Source organism: Theropithecus gelada, chromosome 4 (genome assembly GCF_003255815.1).
Source record: "Theropithecus gelada isolate Dixy chromosome 4, Tgel_1.0, whole genome shotgun sequence".
In the NCBI taxonomy this organism is placed as follows: domain Eukaryota; kingdom Metazoa; phylum Chordata; class Mammalia; order Primates; family Cercopithecidae; genus Theropithecus; species Theropithecus gelada.
The window spans coordinates 148,844,252-148,868,263 of NC_037671.1; the positions used below are offsets into that span (position 1 = coordinate 148,844,252).

The following is a 24,012-nucleotide window of genomic DNA, read 5'->3' on the forward strand; positions in this document are numbered from 1 at the left end:
TCCAGCCTGGCGACAGAGTGAGATTCTGTCTCAAAACAACACCAAAAAAAAAAGAGTTTTAAATAAAATTTGTGTCTTACTTATGGTTTGAGGCCAGTGTAAACTTTATGACAGTTTCAGAAAAAGAGAGAAAAAGAAATTGAACTGTAGGTCAGTTTATAGATACAAAAACCCCAAATAAAATTTTATTTTGCTTAAATTTTGTAAGTAAAATTTAATGCAAACTGAAAATGTGCTAAAAATAATATTGCCATCCCAAGTGGGGATTTTGCCAGGTATAAAAGGATAATGACAAAAGGATATTGATTGAATACGCAATCTAATCCATCACATTCATTGTGTAAAAGAAAAAAATAATGTAATTATCTCAATAGATGCAGAAATAGTAACTGATAAAGATTAGTCACTATTGATGTTACAAATAAAAACTTCATAAAGATAGTAATGGAAGAGAAGAGAATTCTTTGTGGTAGCAAAGAATTGAAAGCAACCAAATTATGCATTAATAATGATGTGATCTGTGCAAGCCAAACAAAAGGAACCAACATTTCTGTACAGGAAAATAGACAAGTGTGAAAGGGCATAAACAGCAGTATATATTTTGCTAGGTCAAATACATACATTTATATGTCAGATGATTACAAGGATCAAAAGTAAATACATTAAAGAGGGCCCCATGGGCAAAATCGGATTAACACTGAGATGGATTCAAAGAAGGAAAAACTAACCTAAACTAAACTTTAGGAGCTTTGCCTTAACCAATGATGATATAATGTCATGAACTGACAAGTATGATCAGAGAGATTCTATGAAGTAGCATATATTATATAACCAGCATGGTCTCTACAATATAACCAACGAAAACAAAATCTATGTGTTTTGGGACTAAGTGTGTAGGAAATAGAAAAGGTAGGAGCATAGCAAAGGGGCCAGGCACAGAAGCCTAAATTCCTGTTCTACTACTTACCTCTTCTGTAACTTCAAGATAATCACTGAGCACACCACAGCTTAGATTCCTTAATCTGCAAAATGGGACAATCCTATTTACTTCCCTTGGTTTTGTGTAGAATCAATGTGGTAATACATGCCTGGAGAAAAGCATGAAGCCCCAGCATACAGTAGGTGTTCTAACAAATATGTGTTCTCTCCATCCCTGCACTCCCAGGCCCACTATACAGGCCCCTCACAGTTAATAGTCTTCCTGTTGGAAGGAATTCATAGGAAAGATTGCAGCTACTCCTACACATATTAAAACCCTTACACTCACTGAACTTTTCAGAAAATCTTGCATTTTTCGGGCCTATCTCTAAATTACAGAACTTATGATAATGCTATTTATGATCCCTAATAGGACTAATCAAAAACGGGAAATAGGCAGAAATACTATATGCAAAGAATTACAGATTAGCTTGTTCAGTCTGCATAAACTTTTGGTTCTGCCATAACAAGAACCCAATAAATGTTGACATAATTTCACTTCAGTTTTGCGGACTTAGTTAGTATATTATCATCTCTATATTTTTATAATTAACAATAGGACTGCTATTTGCTTTCATAACTGGTGCATTTATTGAGATATTTCCCACTGTTAGATTGATGTGTTTCATCCTCTATACTTTTGCCCTGATGTGTCCCCACAGTTATGATGCTCCAAATTTATAGAGTTTAGATGTTTCTTGCTGTTGGTTTACATTCGTATTTACTATTTATTCATAAGATAAGGAGGAGAGGGTTCTATGTTGAAATGAACTTTTATATAGAAAATTAGCAATCATGTTCTTAGAACTACTTAGTTTTTGGTACCATTCACAGATTCTAAGTTGGCATATGTAATACTGCCTAATGTCACAAATGGGTCTCATTTCTACAAAACGTTAACTATATGAGAAAGTTGAAGGAATGGCTCATCAGAAGATAATTCAGGTTTATAAGGCTTAAGTGATATTCAGGTCCTATGGTGGTCTGTGTTTATTAAGGAGTAAGAATATTGCATTCCACTATCTACTATTGAGACTCTGATGAGTATCATGGCTTCAGCATAGGGTATAACAAATCAAGATTCTTCTGTTTTTTTAATTATGTCAAAGATGCAGTGAGAATGAAGATTTGACTAAGTTGGACTGTGACTGCTACAACCATTACATGGTGCCTAGTGTGCCTCAGAAAATAGAGGTGTCATGAATTTATTTTCTCTTTCAATGCCTGATGGGAAAACGTGCTACTCAGCTAAAGAACTGCAGTGGGAATAATGATCATTCAAGACGTCTTCAAACTGAGCTACAGATATTTAATTTAAAAGCACGTTGCCTGTTTTGAGTCACTATTTCCTTCTGACAGGAAATATCATTAAAGTATAGTGATGTTAGGAACTTAGGGATTTTTAAGTCATCATTTTCCTTGAAAACTTAGCTGAATAAAATATTGAATCTTGGTATGCAGCATCAAGTCCTTTTACAATGTTTTTCTCTGAACAGAGAGTTTATTATCATCCCCCCTGAAGGCAGGCAGGAAGAATAAAGCCAACATTCTACTTTACTTTGTTGGATCTGATGAGATGCTTGCCAGCTCCCCAGATGTCACTTGGGGATGTAAAATGGTACTTCCTGACTACCCACTAATCTCGGTTTGTTGTTATTGTTGGTTAGTTGGTTGGTTTTGTTTTTCTCCTCTCACTGCTTAGATTTTTATATGTCTTAGTTATAGCCGTGAGCACAGATGAAATTAGTATAATTTAAATCGACTTAAGTGTCTTGCTTTTATAATAGGGATGCCTGATTTTTGTTTTTGTTTTTCATTGTTCTAATTTTCTTTTAGCGCCCTTCTTTTACCTGATAACCAGATATGACAAAACATCATATTCGATCTATAACACAACACTATTAGGACTAGAAGGACCCTACACACCACATCAAAGTCCTTCATTTTACAGAGAGAAGGGAGATGACTTATGTAGTCCACTTCAGCTACTTAGTGGCAGATCCACATCCAGAAATCTTTGTCTTGCTAAAGAGTTCTTGCTACAAGTCTTGCTAAAGGTTTATTTTTCCTCCACATCAAACTTCCTTTGTTCTATGCTCAGCTTATATAATGACGTTTGAACAGATCTAGCAACAAACTCTTTATGTGGACTCCCCTGACTTGCTGGTTGATGACTTCAAATATTTGACAGTGCACATGACAATATAATTTATCCTGTGACTGCAAAGACGTCATCTTGTGAATACTGCTTGATTCCTCCACAAACTTATCCCTGAAAGGTTTGTAGGTGTCTATAGATCCACAGCTTCCATGGTGTTCCTTTGAAAAAAACCTGAAAATGTCATTCTCACTGTCAGTTGAAGACAAATGCCAGATTGGTAACACAGTTATAATTGCTAATTATGTTATTAATAATTTTATCCTTTTCACTTCTCACCACTCTGCTGTTTCTCACAAGCTGATCTATCCATCCTGTTTTGCTATTCCAGGTTTGTGTGCTGGAGAGGCAAATATTTGACTTCCTTGGATATCAGTGGGCACCTATCCTGGCAAATTTTGTACATATTATTATCGTCATTCTTGGTTTGTTTGGAACTATTCAATATAGACCTCGTTACATAACAGGAGTAAGTACCTTTTCTGCCTTTTAAAAATCTTATTGAACTAGAGAATGATGTGCAAACTCCAAATGCCTTGAAAACTTATGTGTATAATCTATCTTAAAGATGTGGATACTCTCTTTTAAGTACCAAAATAAAAGTGTTTATTTTCATAGTTTCAGATTCCATCAACAGTAATTGAAAATGTCAGCTTTAAAGCACTTGATAGTGAGTGTAATCAGATTGAATTCTCATAATTTGTACTTTCAGCAAATATTCTCATAATTACAAGCCAAACTGTGTTTCTATATTTCTAAATTATAAAGTCATGCTTTCTGGTTTAACAGATTTTAATGAGAATTTTTTCTCATTTTAAATAATCATATTTTATACACTGAATAAAAGAGTTTAAAATCAATAGAAATGAACACATACTATTGATGTGAAAATATTAATGCATATTAGGGCAAATATTTGGCGTATGAGAAAGCCAGAATAATCTGGACAGTTGCTTCTGTGTTCTCCATAATTCTCTTTTTGGCTCAGAGGAAGTATTTTGCATTCCCTCTCAAGTTAAACTTACTTAACACAAAAGTGAAATCCAACTGTGTTGCAGTTACTATGGGAACCATAACTTAGGGTTGCTTTTTTTTTTTAAACTTTTGTATGTGCCTTAGATCTAAGCTACTGCTCTTCATTAGTGTACATTTTTTTCTTTTTAGTTTCATCAGTTTTTCTATTTCTTCTATTTTTGACAAAGGAAATGTCTATAGGCATTTATTTAAAATTGTAAAGCAGGTTTGTGGTAAAAGCATGTATATAAGATAGTACAGTGAAAGTTCTGCCTTGTTCAACAACCAGCAGACCTTCTCATGTTTTATGAAAGCGTCCTCATTAAAGATGCCCCCACCCCCACACACACATGACCTGTTCTCTCTGTCATATAGAACCCAGACAAAGCTCATTGGTACAGAGCCAGGCAATGTGTTGGTGGCTGGAACCAAAGGAGCCACTGTTGGGCTACGGAAAAATGAGAAGCCCATTGTCCTCGCCTCCAGGTGCACACCCAGACCCCAGTGCATGTCACCACAGAGGCTAGGTAGTCATCTAAATCTTGTAAAAGTGGGAGGAGTTCTGTTGCAGGGTGAACTTTTTTAATGCACAAGATATGATAGTATTGTCCATTTTCTTTTATGAATCGTAATTTGATACAGTATAGGAGGGTTGTACAGTGGTTGAGAATGAGTCCTCTGAAGTCATAATATCAGGATTGAAATCTTGGATCTGCCCAATTCTGTGTGACTTTAGACAACTTCACCTCACCAATCTTTAATTTTCTTATCTTTAAAATGAAAGTAGTCATTACATTAAATCATAATGATTTAGTTAATTGATATATTATTAGCCATTATATGAAAAAATTGATTAATTTACCTTTCTTCTTTTATTAGACTTTGAGGTTCCTTCACGGTTTTACTCTTATAAATAATGGTTGCTCTGAATATCATTATATAAATATTTCATCTTTATTTCTGATAAATTTCTTGAGATAAAATCTAGATGTGACCCAAAATATTTGAACTACTGAAAAACTCAGAGGCTAATTTTGAGGAGTAAGGGGGATGTTCTATGAAATGTCCTTAGCACCATGCTTGGCATTTAAAAAGTCCCTAATAAATATTAGCTATAATATTTGTGTTTTTATTATTATTATTTAAAAATAATACTAACATGTGTAGCATAGCAATAAGCTGAAAGGAAATTTAAAATAAAGCAAGGTGTTCTAGATATTGGATGGACTATTTCTGTCCCTTTTATTCTAAGATGCTACAATGCAGAAAAAAAAAAAAATAGTGGGCTTTCCATGTATCAAATTACAATCTCATTCCTTTGAATAAAGACATACCACAGATCTTTCAATACTGGCTACTTTCTCTGGCATGGGGTAAGACTTATGATGCCAAGGGAAAACACCTTTAAATTGTTAGAAGTTTTGTTTACTGAAACTATTAGACACAACCTGAACTCTTTGTAAGGTCTTAACAGTGAATTTCAGAACCTTGATTTCATCTTGATCAGTAACATCACTGTGAATTTGGATTTTTCTTGAGACAATGTCTTTGGAAATCTTTTGCTGGTGGGAGATGATGTAAATAATAAACTTTTTTTTTCCAACTCGTAAGTCCTGGGTTGGAAATATATCCTCTAAATTCTCCTTGAAAATCTTTCTTTAGCTCATTTCTCTCTGGCAATATCATGCTGTCTGTGGCTAAAAGATGACGAATAGCATTGTCATCTTTTGTTGCTTGGAAATCCCCTTAACCAGACCCATAAACTCATAGGTGTATTTTCTATCTTTCCAGTTATTAAAGACAATAGCTAAGATAATTGTTCTGGCAGTAAATTCCATGAGTCTTCTTTTCTGTAGTCCTCAAAAACAATTTCCTCTCTCCACTCAGAGTCTCCTTGCTGCCCTCCTGGCGTTACTTGCCTCCTTATCTCAAAACCAGCACTGCGTGTTTTAGGTTTAAGTATCACTGACTTTCTGGTACCAATTTCTGTTCTTGGTATCTATGTCTGTGTAACTTCTGTGCAACAAACTACAGTTGACCCTTGAACAATGTCAGGATTAAGGGCACCAAACCCCCCACACAGCCAAAAATCTGCTTATAACTTTCTACTCCTCAAAAACTTAACTTCAGTAAACTACCATTGGTTGAAAACCTTACTGATAAATAGTTGATTAACACGTATTTAATATGTTATATGTGTTATATACTGTATTCTTGCAATAGTGTAAAGAAAAGAAAATGTTACTAAAGGAAGTCATAAGGAAAATATATTTACTATTGATTAAATGGAGAATGATCATTAAAATTGTCTTCATCCTCTAATGATGTAGACCTTTATAATTTTTATATTTGCCACATTTTCTATGTAATATTTTTACATTATAAAATAGCTTGATATAAAATATAAAATAATTTGATACAAAAATAAGAAAGCATTTCTTGACTTCATGACTGAAGGTTAACGTTTTTGCATATTTCCTTTGTGTATATACAAATGAAACTTGTGTGTGTATGCTATATATCCAAATATGTTTTAAATTTAAATTTAACATTGTATCAAACAATTTAAAAATTAATATGACTATTTCATTGTTTCTTTAAGTCTTTAATGTTATACATTATACTATTTTCATATGTTTCTATTATATTAAATAATTCCCTATAATCATTTCCATCAAAAACACTTTCATTTTTTTTGTGAATCCTACCTTAGGAGAAATACCTAAGTATAATCAAATAATATGAAAAATTTTAAGGCTTTTACTATATAATTCACAATAACCTATCCAAAATTGTTTTACTGAATTATCCTCCTACCAGTGTACAGTAGAGTCGATTTCATTGCACTCTTGCTAACCCTGTGTATTATCTGTCCTCATAGTTGTTAATTTGATAGAAGAAAATATGTCATTTTCATTTTTAATTGTATTTCTAATCTTAGTGAGGTAGAATTTTTCATATGTTCATTACCCATTTTTATTTTCTGTTTGGGGAATTGTCTTTGTGTGTGTGTGTGTGTGTGTGTGTGTTTGTGTGTGTGTGTGTGTGTTTGTGTGAGATGAGTTTCATTCTTGCCACCCAGGCTGGAGTGCAATGGCACAGTCTCCACTCACTGCAACCTCCACCTCCCAGGTTCAAGCGATTCTCCTGCCTCAGCCTCCCAAGTACCTGGGACTACAGGCACGTGGCACCATGCCCAGCTCATTTTTGTATTTTTTTAGTACAAGACGGGGTTTCACCATGTTAACCAGACTGATCTCGAACTCCTGACCTCGTGATCCGCCCGCCTTGGTCTCCCAAAGTGCTGGGATTACAGGTGTGAGCCACTGTACCCGGCCGGGAATTTGTCTTTTGGTGTTCTTTGCTAATTTTTTGCCCTTCTGTCTTAGTGTTTATCGTAATTTATGTAGGTAATTTAATAAAGACATTTACCTTTAAAACATCATAAAGCTTCATTTTGATATTATGTTTTTCTTAGTAAAGTTAACTCTCTTTCCATTTGTGATATTTTCCACTGCTTTTAAGATTATTAAATTCAAATACCATTTTGAAAAATATAAGTCTTCGTTATCCTTAGGTCTAATTTTACTAACACAAAAAGGCAAGTTTTCTGATATTGAGACTGAGGACATTTGCTATATTTGAAGAACTTCAAATTATTGATGGGACATTTTATTTAATTGATCTTCCCTCCCCCACAAAAAAAAAGTATGTCGACATTCTCTCAAACCATTGAGCTTGCAGCAACAAATAAATGAGAGTATTGGTAATGATTTTTGTTTTCTTCATTCATCTTCTTTTTCATAGTAGCAAAGAAAAAAAGATTAAAAATTTAAAACAGATAATTGGAACAAGAACTCATTAGTACCATTGAGAGCCTCTGGCACTTTGCAGAATATAATATGCTGAAGGAAAATGAAATAGATGTTTTCAGGTCCAGGCAAAGGAAACTGAAGCCAGAATTTATAGAAAGAATCAATCTTGTATTATTCTCAACCACATCAAATCCCAGAAAACAATTCATAAATAAATATATACAATGGCTCCCAGGAAAGCATTATTTTACATCATAAATGGAATTATGTAATGGATCATCATTTGGGGAAGTAGAATGTGATTTGGGATATCCAGTGTTTATTAGTTAATGACAAAATAATGTTAAGGAGCTGCACTGGCGCTAAGGAGCTGCTTTAAGGTTGTCTAAAATAATCTGAAGAATATGTAGGTTCCTATCCATTAAAGCCACAGCAACTTTCTCAGTGATATTACCAAAAACAAATGTTGCTGTGTAACATGCCAAAAAAAAAAATTATTTCTACCCCCCTTTCTTCCTTCCTTCTTTCCTTTCTTCCAAACTCAGTCTCCAAACTAGAAAAAAAAAATTCAAAATAGCTGAAAATCTATTACTCAAATTTTATAAACAGGAGAGTATACTAAAATCACAGTAATATTTGTAAGATTCATTTCTTGTTATCAATTTCATCACCAATTCTTCTGTATATCTATCTTTCTTGACAACTTCTATAACCCTCACATTAACTTGACACAACTTTTGTTCAAACTCATATAGAAAGGAAATAGTAGAGTTAGGAGGTTGACACAGGTACTCCTGACAACCAAGCTCTCCTTGTAAGCACCACACTGAACTGCTTCTTAGGGGCACAGTTCAGAGACCCAAATCTATCTGATAAATGAACAAAGATGTTGTTAAGTTGTGGGCCAATTTAAAATTCATTATAGCATTTGCGAATTCCAGAGGATTTAGATTTGAAGTTGTGGTCTGCCTGTCCCATGTGAAGGATTATGTTTTTAGCTCCTTAGTTAATGAGGAAATAACCTCATGTCTCAAGAGTTTAGAACAGAAAACTCTTAGTGATGGATATTTTATTCATGCGGGAAAACAATAACACAAACTGTCTTTAATTTCTAGTAACAGTGAATTAGAATGGTGTGTTGTTCTTTTTCTATAGCATCCAGCTTTTTGATGGTGAATTTATATATATGCACAGGTACACATTCATCTATACAATATAAATTATATCTAATATCCATTACAATGATATGTTAAATAAGGACAAATGATCTATTTCTACATTTGCTATTTGTAAAGAGTTTCAAATAATTGATGGGAGAATTTATTTCTATGTAATTGAATAAAATACTCAAATCATACTGGAAATACAAAAGACCTAGGAAATACCAATATAGACATACATACATACATATTATTGTGTCTAATGATGAATCTTTCTATGACACCAACTCAGACTACAATAACTAATTCTAAAATCAAATGAAGGAGAAATATTGGGATTGGTTTCCTGTTTTGTTACTGAAAAAGCAAGAGATTAAATTAATGTGGTTAAAGCTGATTTGATGAAGCAAGTCTACGATGGTTAGAAAGAGAAGCCAATACACATGAATCTTCATTTCTTGTGTACTAAGAATCGTAAACTCTAAGACTGTCATAATAACCCTGCTTAGTATTCCAAAATAATAAAAAGTAAATATTTATTTTAGTTCATATTTTAAAGTTTTGAATGGTATTTTCTGATTAATGCTGAACAGTGAACTTCTGTTCACCAATTTAGGCCACTCTTTGTTTTACTACTTTTTTTTTTTTTAATGTGACACATATGGTAGTTGGTGACTGTTGATTTCTAGATTGATGTACATCCTCCCTCTCCCCAGTGAGACAAGGTCAGCTTCAGACAAAGCGTCACCTGCTTTGACTTCCTTGACTTTGCTTTTTCTAGAGGCAACATGGTAAAGAAAAGGATCCCCATGACATCCTGGCCAAAGCATGGGGCCACAGGGTGACTGGAGCACCAAAGACAAAGACAAGATTCATTTTGTAAAAAGATTATGACATGGCAACTTGAGAAATCAATAGACACCTTAGTGGTTCTGCATAAGCAAAGAATTGTGTACTCAATTTGCATGGGCGAAAAAAACGCTAAACTTCTTGAATTTACTATTTGCTGATGACTGCCATGATTTGAGTTTTAATTTTTCATGGAACTCAGGTCTCCATAGAGACTATCACCAACAGCAACAAATCGGGAGCACTATGCCCATTTTCCAGGTCATATGCTTTTCTACAACTAATAATGTTTCCTCCCTAAAAATTTTTGCACCCCTACAAGTCATTTCTAAGAAGTCATTAATCTATGTTCCAGTAGTTTTTTTGCCACCTTTATTCAGTTTTTCTAGGAGAAAAAAATATCTGAAAGAAAACTTATTGCAGCTACAGCATTAACAAATGCATGCTTTCTATGTTCAGGACAGAAAATCAATGTAGATTAGAGATGAAGAGACTTGAGATAGTAGTAAATTAACAATACTTCTAATGACTTAGAGTAGTTGTGAAAATAAGTCTTTTCCCATAAGCCTGGAAGGGAGGGAGGAAAAAAAAAAAAAAAAAAAAAAAAAAAAACACATCATTACAAGTTTAATGGATTTAGCCTGTAGTCCTAAAATAAATGTAATAATGCAACATTGCAAATGCAATTTATTCTCAAAAGAATGTGTTCCCTTGGGGAAATGTGGGCCATTTATTCTACAAGAAGGTACTTTGTGCTCTCATTTTGGTGTTAGGCTATGACTAAAGATTTGTAGGATGTGGTACATATAAATAATTACATTTGACAGTCTAGATTCACTTTTTTAAATCATCTAATTTTGAAAATGAATTTTGAAGAAAAGATACATTGTGATATGTATAAGTATTAGTTTCTTTTTCTAAAATAAAAAAAAATCAGATTAATTTACGTAGGTTTTTTTTAATCAAAAAGTAAAATTGGGCTTATAATAAAATCAAACTTCCTTTCCATATTCTTCTCCAGCTGTTTCTAATCTCTTTGTAGTTCTTCTGGGGTTACCTCAGAAGTGTGTGTGTGTGCGTGTGTGTGTGTGTGTGTGTTGCTAATTGTTGATTTTTCAGCTTTAGACAGTATCTAATAACGACCTGCCCCAAATCATTTGGTCTAATTTATTTCTGAATTATACATTGTTTTTACAAGTTTTCTTTCCCGTCTGAAGCGCTTAACTGTATCCGAAATACATTTCCAATTCCTGTGCATTCTATTGCTTGATATTCAATGTGTTTTAATTTTTGAAATCTGTTGCTTTACTATTTGAATTTAATCCAGTCCCTTTATATTTGACTATGACTATCTGTAGCTTTTTGTTTTTAATGCAATGTTCTTCTTCCCTGGAGATTTCTCTTAGTACTCTGTCATTTTGCTCCTATGTGAACTGTTTGCTCTCAAGCCCTATTATACATCTATCTCTCCCTTCTTCTGAATTTGATTCACGCTTTCTTAAATTCCATCTATTGTCTCTTTGGTATTCTTCAAACAACTTCCTGAAAAAGCATGTTTGTGAGATAAACTTTCTGAGTTTTATCTGTCTCAAGACAGAGAATGACTTTATTCTACCTTTACACTTGAGTACTAGTTTGGCCAGGTGCAGAATTCAGGGTTGAAAATCATTTTTTTCTTGGAACACTGAAGTAATTGTTCACAATCTAAGAAGCAGTGTTACTGATGGCCAGTCTGATATTAATCTGTAAATAACTTTAAAAGAAGTGCTTGAGATGTTCATTTTATTCTTGTTGTCTTGGCATTTCAAAATGGCATGTCTAAATGTGAACTTATTTAAAAATTGTGTAGTCTTTTTATTTATTTAAACACTTATAGAAGACTTTGTTGTGGCTTAGAAAATCATATCCAATGTATCGCAATTTTGAATTAAAAGAGTAGCCTCAAGGTCTCTCTGACCTTCCTTCTTCCTCTGTCTCTAGATCCTCTTTCCCAAAGCACCAAGAGGCCCTTTCTCTTAAGTTCACTTGTCTAACTGAGGTAAGTTCTTCCAAAAGAAATGCAATTGTCTTGAAACCCCTCCCTAGGAATCTCATCAAGCAACCAGGGAAGATTAATCACTGGAGAGGAGATTAAATGTCATCCGCATACCCAGACAGCCTATCACTTATTCTTCTGGAGGCTGCTTTTATTACCTGAGAAGCTTTATCTGCATAATAAGACAGCCTTTGTTCATCCTGTGGTTCCTCCTTTTTTCTCTCCCTTAACTTGTCACCACCTCCCCTAAAAGCCCTCAAGCCCCTATTCCTTTATGCTATAAAAACTTCAAACATCTGGCTCCTCCTTTGAGTTTTATATTTTGTGTGAGTCTCATAAGCTTAAATAATGAGTATGCCTTTTCTCCTGTTTATCTATTGTCAGTTTATGTCAGCAGACTCAGTTGTCAAACCTTCAGAGGGAAAGTTTGAACCTCCCTACACCTTCAATTCTGGAATTTGCATGTATCATTTTGTTGATTCTCTATGTTTTTCAACATTTGCCTTTGCTATGCTATCCCCAGGTAATTTCATTTAACAGTTATTTTATATTATAGTTAATTTATTTATGAAAAATCTCCTTGTTTTCCCCAGAGAGATAAAACCCTGGCTGGTTCTAAAAGTGGTAAAGGGTTATTGCTGTTTTCCAGCTCACTTTTCCTACTGACTGTCGGTCATATGTTTCTTGCCCAAGTCTCCAGAATATACAAAATTCTCCCTAGCAGTCTAACATTTTTTTGTCTCTTTCTCCTCCATACATATTATAGACTGGCAATTGTTTTATTCTGTTTATTAATCAATATCTATCTCTTGGTCTTCCTCTTCAGGCAATTAGTTGAAATCTCTTTGTTGCTAATGTTTTATTACTAATAGTTGTAGGACTATCTTTGTTGTATGCTCTGTTTGCTTTTTTAAACCAAAAGTGTAACAATAACTATTAGATTGCATTAAGTATGTTTTACTTTGGTGTAATTTCCTTTTTATCAATGAAAGCTAAGCAGATGACATTTTTTTTTTTTTTTTTTTTTTTTTTTTGAGACAGAGTCTTACCCTGTCTCCCAGGCTGGAGTGCAGTGGCGCGATCTCAGCTCACTGCAACCTCCGTCTCCCAGGTTCAAGTGATTTTCCTGCCTCAGCCTCCCTAGTAGCTGAGACTACAGGTGCCCACCACCACACCTGGCTAAGTTTTGTATTTTTAGTAGAGATGGAGTTTCACCATATTAGCCAGGATGGTCTCAAACTCCGGACCTTGTGATTCTCGCCCCTCAGCCTCCCGAAGTGCTAGGATTACAGGCGTGAGCCACCACTCAAACTGACATTGTTATACACGGTATGGAAACTGTTTGCCTATTATATGGTAAGCACAATGCTATGGGTATACCATCATAAGAAAGCCTCCAGATGTTTACATTTTAACAGAGGAGGAAACAAATATTTAATCAAGTGAATGCAATACTTTTCAGATGGACTATGCTAGAAGTAGTATGTAGAGACTAAAAGTACTCAAATACTCAGGTTAGGCAAGTTAACTGGGATTGGGGGATCCCGGAGGGAGGGCAGAATGATTGAAGAGGTGCTTTATGGAGAATATGACCCGTAAGCTGTGATTTAGAGGATAAGTAGGATTAAATACATCACTGGAAAGACAGGAAGAGAGGAAATTCCAGGCAGAAGCACACAAAGGTAACAACAAAGGCAAAAAGCACTGAAGTGTTAAAAATATAGTTGTATTTTTATTAATTTATATTAGAGTGTCATGGTTGCTACACAGGGGCTTGTTGGAAAATAAGACTAAATATGTAGGCAGGAACCAGATTGGAAAAAATCACTTGACCGTGCTAAATTATTTATATGGGGCATTTATCCGAAAATTGGAGAGTTTTATATAGGAAATGGTTCTGAGCTGCTAGCATCCTAGAGGGAAGAAGAGATGTAAAGACATATGTTATAGATATTTTTTGAGAAGAGACAGGCTAATGGTGAGGCCACGCACCAAGACAAGGAATAAAACAAGGGGAACTATTGAGGAAAATGTTCAAAAGTTGTTTTAGACTTGTCAGTTTTTTATTAGTCATGTACGTGTGACCAAATAGGGCTGTGTCCTCATTCCTTTATGGACTGTTTCCTAATAACTTGATACTACTTTTAGATAAAAACAGCAAATATTTTTGTATATGTAGATGATATGATTTTATCATAAGCTAAAAGTGTCATTGATGAGTGTCTGTATTAGATGCCTGGTATGTTAAGTAATTAGTAGCAAAAATGTAATAATACCATTCAATTTTTCTATAATGACAGTGTTTGGGGAGAAAGCCTCCAACATTTCACTAGCTTATATTTAGTTACTCTATACACAGAAATATCTAATATAATTACTTAGATGTACATTTTGCAACCAATTTATTTTATAAAGTACAGTAGGCAGAGTCATGGCATTCTGGTTTTTTATGACTAAAGATGGAATTTGAGTATGTGCACCCAAAACAATTCTCTGGTTTAAAATCAATTGCAGCAAATGTTTGTGTTGGTGGAATTTGTGGGACATTGATTGTCCTTTGTTGATTGGCAAGAGAAAACCCAGTATTTTCTCTAAAAAGAATCATGATCCTGGTATTGCACTTCATTATCCTGTCTATGTGGAAATGGGGGTATATGTTTTTTGTTGTTGTTTTTGTTTTTGTTTTTGTTTTTTTATCAGGCACAAATCTTATCTGACGCCTCAGCTCCTGGTGTCATTCCAAACATCAGCTAACTGCCCACTGAAGCCCATGAGCCTCCATATAACCAGTATGAGAGACTATCTGCCTTTGTAGCACTTTTTTTTTTCTTTTTTTTTTTTTTTTTTTTGAGATGAAGTCTTGCCCTGTTGCCCAGGTTGTAGTACAGTGGTGCAATCTTGGCTCACTCAACCTCTGCCTCTCCAGTTCAAGCAATTTTCCTGTCTCAGCCTCGCAAGTAGTTGGGATAACAATCATGCACCACTACACTAGGCTGACTTTTCTGTTTTTAGTAGAGACAGGGTTTCAGCATATTGGTCAGGCTGGTCTGGAACTCCTGACCTCAAGTGATCCGCCCTCCTGGGTCTCCCAAAGTGTTGGGATTACGCATGTGAGCCACTATACCCGGCCGTAGCACTTTTGGGTAAAACATCAAAATTACTGCCACTTGATGTGACTGGAAAGGGGTCCAGACCCAGACCCCAAGAAACGGTTCTTGGATCTTGTGCAAGAAAGACTTCAGGGTGAGTCCATAGAATAAAGTGAAAGCAAGGTTATTAAGAAAGTAGAGGAATAAAGAATGGCTGGCTACTCCATAGACAGAGCAGCCCCGAGGGCTCCTGGTTGCCCATTTTTATGGTTATTTCTTGATTATATGCTAAATAAAGGGTGGAATATTCATGCCTCCCCTTTTAGGACCATATATGGTAACTTCCTAACGTTGCCATGGCATTTGTAAACTGCCATGGCATTTGTAAACTGTCATGGCACTGGTGGGGGTGTCAGAGTGAGAACGACCAGATGTCACTCTTGGTTTTGGTGGGTTTTAGCTGGCTTCTTTACTGCAATCTGTTTTATTAGCAAAGTCTTCATGACCTGTATCTTGTGCTGACCTCCTATCTCATCCTGTGACTTAAAATACCTAGCCATCTGTGAATGCAACCCCATAGATTTCAGGGTCATTTTACCCAGCTCCTGTTCAAGATGGAGTTGCTCTGGTTCAAAGGCCTTTTTCATTGATACTTAATCAAAAGTTCAATTAAGAAAAATGATATTTATGGAGAACTGCTTACAAGATAAGAGGTTCATATATTCTGCCAGACCCTAATGTATCCTAGGCAGACTTTCATCCCTATATTGTGTCAGTTTAGTGTTGGCAGTGTGTTTTATTTTTTTTTAACTACTGAAATGTATTTTATTAATGTTATTAAACTACATTGAGTGATTTTATAAGAAACACACTTATGATATTTATTTATTATGAAGATTTAGTTGAAAGTATTGCTTTAAATAGGTGCACAAGAAAAAAATCTACCTCTTGTCTGAATCCTGAAACTAGTGATACTTTCCTTGTGCATTAGGTTGATCTAACAGCAATAGCAAATATCTCAGTCAACTTCCCGAATTTAAATGAAAAGACTTTTTAGCACTCTGCTACTTACTGTGTTATTGCTATTAGTATTCAGTAAATGGTCTTTACTATATTTAAGTAGTTTCCTTCAATTATTAAGAATAGCTAATAATATTTTATTACATATCTTTGAAACTATATGCTAATATATCTTTTAAAAATTTTTGGATGCATTGAATTAGATTAATAAGTGTTCTGATATTAATTTAACTTTCCATTACTACACTGTATCTTATTTGTTTGTAATATGTTATTCTTTTCTTTGATTACTATATTCAACTTTTACTATTTTTAATTACTTTTTTGCATCTTTATTAAAAATGCAATTAATTTATAGCTTTTTACTTGTAATATTTTTAAAATTATGCAGCCCTAAGAAAATAAATTGGGAAAACTTTTTTCTGTGGTATAGAATAATTCAAATAGGATTGAAACTATAAATGTTCTTAGAACTCATCTATGAAACCATCTAGTCCTGATACTTTCATGAATGGTAGCTATCTAATTATCTTTCCAATCTTTTCTACAATAATTGATCTTTTTGAATTTTCCACTTCTTGCATGATTTTGGTGGTATAAATTTCATCAGAGCATTTATTTTCTAGAGCATTTGTTTCATGTTATTGTCATAGTTTTATTTCAAATTCCGTTGCTCTTTTTAGAATTTCTTTGCTATCTTTTCATGTGTCTGTTGGCTGTATGAATGTCTTCTTTTGAGAAATGTCTGTTCATATCCTTTGCCCACTTTTTGATGGGGTTGTTTGTGTTTTTCTTGTAAATTTGTTTGAGTTCTTTGTAGGTTCTGGATATTAGCCCTTTGTCAGATGAGTAGATTGCAAAAATTTTCTCCCATTCTGTAGGTTGCCTGTTCACTCTGATAGTAGTTTCTTTTGCTGTGCAGAAGCTCTTTAGTTTAATGAGATCCCATTTGTCAATTTTGGCTTTTGCTGCCGTTGCTTTTGGTGTTTTAGACATGAAGTCTTTGCCCATGCCTATGTCCTGAATGGTACTACCTAGGTTTTCCTCTAGGGTTTTTATGGTATTAGGTCTAACATTTAAGTCTCTAATCCATCTTGAATTAATTTTCGTATAAGGGGTAAGGAAAGGATCCAGTTTCAGCTTTCTACTTATGGCTAGCCAATTTTCCCAGCACCATTTATTAAATAGGGAATCCTTTCCCCATTTGTTGTTTCTCTCAGGTTTGTCAAAGATCAGATGGCTGTAGATGTGTGGTATTATTTCTGAGGACTCTGTTCTGTTCCATTGGTCTATATCTCTGTTTTGGTACCAGTACCATGCTGTTTTGGTTACTGTAGCCTTGTAGTATAGTTTGAAGTCAGGTAGCATGATGCCTCCAGCTTTGTTCTTTTGACTTAGGATTGTCTTTGAGATGCGGGCTCTTTTTTGTTTCCATATGAACTTTAAAGCAGTTTTTTCCAATTCTGTGAAGAAACTCGTTGGTAGCTTGATGGGGATGGCATTGAATCTATAAATAACCTTGGGCAGTATGGCCATTTTCACGATATTGATTCTTCCTATCCATGAGCATGGTATGTTCTTCCATTTGTTTGTGTCCTCTTTTATTTCACTGAGCAGTGGTTTGTAGTTCTCCTTGAAGAGGTCCTTTACATCCCTTGTAAGTTGGATTCCTAGGTATTTTATTCTCTTTGAAGCAATTGTGAATGGAAGTTCATTCCTGATTTGGCTCTCTGTTTGTCTGCTACTGGTGTATAAGAATGCTTGTGATTTTTGCACATTAATTTTGTATCCTGAGACTTTGCTGAAGTTGCTTATCAGCTTAAGGAGATTTTGGGCTGAGACAATGGGGTTTTCTAAATATACAACCATGTCATCTGCAAACAGGGACAATTTGACTTCTTCATTTCCTAACTGAATACCCTTGATTTCTTTCTCTTGCCTGATTGCCCTAGCCAGAACTTCCAACACTATGTTGAATAGGAGTGGTGAGAGAGGGCATCCCTGTCTTGTGCCAGTTTTCAAAGGGAATTTTTCCAGTTTTTGCCCATTCAGTATGATATTGGCTGTGGGTTTGTCATAAATAGCTCTTATTATTTTGAGGTACGTTCCATCAATACCAAATTTATTGAGCGTTTTTAGCATGAAGGGCTGTTGAATTTTGTCAAAAGCCTTTTCTGCATCTATTGAGATAATCATGTGGTTCTTGTCTTTGTTTCTGTTTATATGCTCATCATCACTGGCCATCAGAGAAATGCAAATCAAAACCACAATGAGATACCATCTCACACCAGTTAGAATGGCAATCATTAAAAAGTCAGGAAACAACAGGTGCTGGAGAGGATGTGGAGAAATAGGAACACTGTTACACTGTTGGTGGGATTGTAAATTAGTTCAACCGTTATGGAAAACGGTATGGTGATTCCTCAAGGATCTAGAACTAGATGTACCATATGACCCAGCCATCCCATTACTGGGTATATACCCAAAGGATTATAAATCATGCTGCTATAAAGACACATGCACACGTATGTTTATAGCGGCACTATTCACAATAGCAAAGACTTGGAATCAACCCAAATGTCCATCAGTGACAGACTGGATTAAGAAAATGTGGCACATATACACCATGGAATACTATGCAGCCATAAAAAAGGATGAGTTTGTGTCCTTTGTAGGGACATGGATGAAGCTGGAAACCATCATTCTTAGCAAACTATCACAAGAACAGAAAACCAAACACCACATGTTCTCACTCATAGGTGGGAACTGAACAATGAGATCACTTGGACTCGGGAAGGGGAACATCACACACCGGGGCCTATCATGGCGAGGGGGGAGGGGGGAGGGGGGAGGGATTGCATTGGGAGTTATACCTGATGTAAATGACGAGTTGATGGGTGCTGACGAGTTGATGGGTGCAGCACAGCAACATGGCACAAGTATACATGTGTAACAAACCTGCACGTTATGCACATGTACCCTAGAACTTAAAGTATAATAATAATAAATAAATAAATAAATATTAAAAAAAAAAAGAATTTCTTTGATATCACTGGGTTGGTCTTTTTTTGCATACCTTTTTTTGCTCATTTCATGTATTAATATCTTGTAAGTGAAAAGTGACAACAGATAATATCAAAACATCTTATTTCTACTTTTTTCCATTTTCTCTCTTTCCAAGGTAATGGGAAGAGGCAAGTAGGCACCATTTCCAGTATATTTGCTAATTTTTATAATTTTTATGGCAATGAGTGTAGCAAACTGATAATGTGAATCAATGAATTTTTTTAGTTTAGTGTCTTGGTATAATGTCTTAGTCTTTTTAATGTTGCTATAGCACAATACCTGAGATTGGATGATTTGTTTATTGATTTATTTTAAAAAATGTTTATTTTAGCTCTACGTACTAGAGGCTGGGAAGTCCATGATAGGATGGCTGTATCTGGACAGCTACGGGTGAGAACTCAGTTCTGTGTCATAACATGGCGGAGAAGTAGAAGGGGAACTGGGAGCATGTGAGAGGAGCAAAATAGTAGGGGCGGCCTCACTTTATAACAATCTGCTCTAGTAGTAACTCATCCAGTACCCAGTGAGTGAGAACTTACTGATTCCCTTAAGAATTTTTTTTTTTTTTTTTTTTTTTTTTTTTTTTTTTTTTTGAGACGGAGTCTTGCTCTGTGCCCCAGGCTGGAGTGCAGTGGCGCGATCTCGGCTCACTGCAAGCTCCACCCCCCCGGGTTCACGCCATTCTCCTGCCTCAGCCTCCCGAGTAGCTGGGACTACAGGCGCCCGCCACCTCGCCCGGCTAATTTTCTTGTATTTTTAGTAGAGACGGGGTTTCACCGTGTTAGCCAGGATGGTCTCGATCTCCTGACCTCGTGATCCGCCCGTCTCGGCCTCCCAAAGTGCTGGGATTACAGGCTTGAGCCACCGCGCCTGGCCGATTCCCTTAAGAATTAACCCAGTTCCATAAGAGCAGCATTGATCCCTCTCAGTGACCTAATCACCTTGGATAGGCCCAACTTACCAACACCCATTCATAGCACATAATCTGTTTGACAAATAATAATTATAAACAATTATTTTTAAAGATTTTGACTGCAAAAGGGTTTCGGCTTCATGTTAATTCTGAAATTGATTAAAGACTTTCATCGACCATACCAGCAAAATTGACACTACATAAAGAAAGTCTTTGGTAGCTATAATTACTACAAAACCCCTTTTGTATACTATTTATTTCAAAATAAATCTTTCCTTGCAAGTATATATGCAATACTCTGAAGTTGACCTTTCAGAGGTTTTATGAATTGTTTTATTTGCAGGATGCTTTGTGATTGCCCAGCTGACTCTTTAAGGAAATAGTTGTCATTTTCCTGGTCATCTCTCTGTTGTATTTGTAGACATCTTGTCAGTGGTTTTTGGAAATGTTGACTCACCTGGGAACTCCATGCACAATAAGATGTTATCTACACCCCACAGTTAAACTTCTGTTTGACTAGACCTGTCATTTTCTGAAACACAGTGGAATCGATTTTTTTCTTCATATTTTTTTCTTTTAAGGATACCAGTTATGTTTATGGAATTTTATAAAAGAAATGTTTGACTGCAAGTATCAAACTCATTTTTATCTAGAATTCATTTTTATGGGGGTGTCATGCAGTGAAAATTTGATATGTCTGTACTCAAAGATTTCCTTTGGAAGTGAAGTAACTACCATTTTATACTACAGTAAAATTGGAATTATGAGATGTCTTATTTTAATTCTCTTCTTGTTTTGAAAGGTTAGCGTTTGATAGGGAGTTTCAGTGCTTACATTTACACTTAAAGTTACATTTTCAGAGTAGTTTGTGTCAAGAATTTATAATGGAACAAAACTATAATTTGGCATACTTTTCATTCTATCTTCTAAAACCTTTGTGTCGTCTTCTTTCTCCTTGTTCTTTTCTTCTTCTTATCATTATTATTTTATTTTTTCTTATTTTAATGCAAGAAATTTAGTCAAAGGCATGAGAAACTGTGTGAATACTTTGAGGGGTCTGTAGCATACTGTTGTTTAGCTGACAGTTTAGTAAAACAAAGACAAACAGGCCCATAGCTGCAGGTTAGTCTAGAGTAATGGCTTGAACCTGCTTTTTATTATTGTTTGTTTACATCATATAGAATAAATGCTGACACTGGCTGCTGTGAGGAAGAAACTCACTGATTAGGAAGGAAATTAAAAAACATAAGCCAGTTTGAAAAATCCTAATTTTATTTAAGGAGAAATTAGTATCATTTGTAATCTCTGCTATGCCCTACTACTATTGATTCATTTGGGTTGAAAGTGAATGGATTTCAATAAGCCAGACAGCACATTTCTTTCAGATATCTGATATCAAAACAATTCTCAGGGTGTAATATAACTGTTTTCTGAACTAAAACATGCATAATGCTCTTGGAAATGTTTTCAAAAATTGTATTTCTTTTAACTACGTCAACTTCGCAGTTTGAACTCACCTTTACTCTTCCCCATAAAATACTAAAAATAAATGAGACTTCAGGGAACATATGCCAGTTTGTCAATCTGGTGATACCTTCTCTCTTGTAACAATTGCTACATCCTTCATTATAGTAAAAAGACTATCTTGATGAATAACATCACTATTTATGTATAAAGAACAGTAAAACTCTATTTTTAAAATTATAAATGTAAAAAAATTTAACTCTTCTGTTTTAGTTAAATAACGTATAATCCCTCCAAAATTGCATTCTCTTTCACATTCACCACCTTGGATGCAAATTTCTTCATGGTTAAGCCTCTATTCAGCTTTCACTTCTCCTTGTATATTAGAGTATAATGAACACAGTTTTTCTGTGCTAGTTTGCTTTGAGTTATAATAGGATATGTACGAAATAAAAGTATAAAATTGAGGTTTATAAAGAAAGAAAGGATGGCATAAATGGAGTTGCTAGAGGAAAAATTTCTCAGTTATGTTTTATTTCAAAACATCTTTGATGACCTTATTTTATTTGATAGTTATGGAAATTATTTTACATAACTGGTTCTAATATTTTCCCCACCTTATTTTATGTAGCTAGGTATATACAAATAAATGTCCAAGCAGAAATTATTATATTACAATTTCATTTACGAGAATGTTTATTAGTTCAGATATTCTTTGGAAACATGCAATACTTTCATAAAATGAGGAATGTAAAACTTATGCAATTAAAAATTGCATTGAAAACCAGATTATATAGATGTGGGAGAATGGTGTACAAAACGTTCTAGAAAGATAACATAGACTCCATACAAGGGGACCACATCAAAATTCCTATTATTTCCATGTTTTCCAATGTGATCTGTGGATAAGCTCTGGGGCAGTGAAGTAGTTTTAAATTAATTTCAAAATTTCACAGAGATATTAGGAGCAATTAAAATCAAGGAAATAGGAATTGTTTAAGATAAAAGCATTCAATTAAGACCCAGAACCTTTACTGGGCTTCTTTCTGTGCCTGCTTCTTTAGCGTTGTACATCACACACATGGACACACATAAAAAAGTAGTGCCTATTTAGGCACAAAGTCCATCGCCATGTGTTTTGGACTAGATCAGTCAAACCAGCACTAAGACACTGAGGCAGCTTCCTTCTCTCAGATTCCTGTACAGTCTGCAGAACCATGAGCATTTGCTCTCTCATAAATGATACACAGCTTTCACTAGACGATGATTAAAACCAGAAAATAATAAGAATTACCATGATGACTAGTATGTCATAGAATTATGAAAATTTTTATACATACAGTTGATCCCTGAACAACATAGGGGTTAGGGATGCTGACCCAAACACAGTCAAAAATCTGCGTATAAGTTTTGACTCCCCAAAATCTTAACTACTAATAGTCTATTATTTATTGGAAGCCTTACTGATAACAAAAACAATTGATTAATTAAAACATATTTTGTATCTGACATGTATTATATACTGTATTCTTACAACAAAGCAAGCTAGAGAAAATATTATTAAGAAAATAATAAGAATAGAAAACATATTTACTATTATGTAAAAGTGGATCATTATAAAGATCTTTATGCGCATCATCTTCATGTTGAGTAGGCTGAAGAAAAGAAGAGGGGTTGATCTTGCTGTCTCAGGAGTGGCAGAGGCAGAAAAGGTGTAAACTAGTTCCCCTGCCCCTTGTGTCTCTCAGGTGGGCCGCAGCACCATACTGCTCTTCCTTCCTCTCCCTGGATCACACCACTCTTCTAGTCAGTTCTGATGGCGAACCTGGTTACCTTGGTTGCTGGTGAAGGATTCACATGCTTATTATGGTTCTTTTCGTTGGGAGTTTCTGAACTGAGCTGTTTCGAGTCAGCCATCTTGGTCCCGCCCCCGTCAGTAATTTTTAAAGCCATGACTTTCTCCGTGTTGTTATGTGGAACAAAATTGGGCATTTGGGAAGAAATCACCAGTTGTTCATAATTTAAGTCATTTCTTCTCTAAAACCTTCAAAATTTCATAAGTTGAGGTCCCAGAATCTGAGGCTAAAAACCTGACTCTATCAATGAAATGTGTTAATGCATCCACTTTTATACAAGTCAAATAAACTCTTTTCTTTGGTTTCTTCTTCACATCAGTTATCAGTTGTGAGTATGGAATGAAAGCTTAATATAAAATATTGAGTGTCTTGCACAAGTAGACTCTCAAATGTTTTCTATTATGTTAATAACTTTCACTTCTTTGTCTATTTCAACATGATCCTTGGCCATGTTTTACTGAAACTCAATAGTAAGAACACAGCATCTAGGAGTCAAAATATTTCTAAACTAAGAGATAATCAAAATTACTTAGATATTTTTCTGAATAGGGTTTCAGGACTCTTTTAGCGGAACTTTTTAAAAAATGTTTTTTCT

The 24,012-nt window shown here is 34.9% G+C and overlaps 1 protein-coding gene across 5 annotated transcripts in view; it reads left to right on the plus strand.

Annotated features, from left to right (window-relative positions):
* The window catches only part of NKAIN2 (sodium/potassium transporting ATPase interacting 2), a 1,030,226-nt gene that overhangs the window by 496,029 nt on the left and 510,185 nt on the right, over positions 1-24,012 (plus strand). For all 5 annotated transcript variants that reach the window (XM_025384320.1, XM_025384319.1, XM_025384318.1 and 2 more), the window contains one exon: positions 3,468-3,605. In XM_025384320.1, coding sequence (XP_025240105.1) covers positions 3,468-3,605 — 138 coding nt within the window. The remainder of the gene's footprint in view (positions 1-3,467; positions 3,606-24,012) is intronic.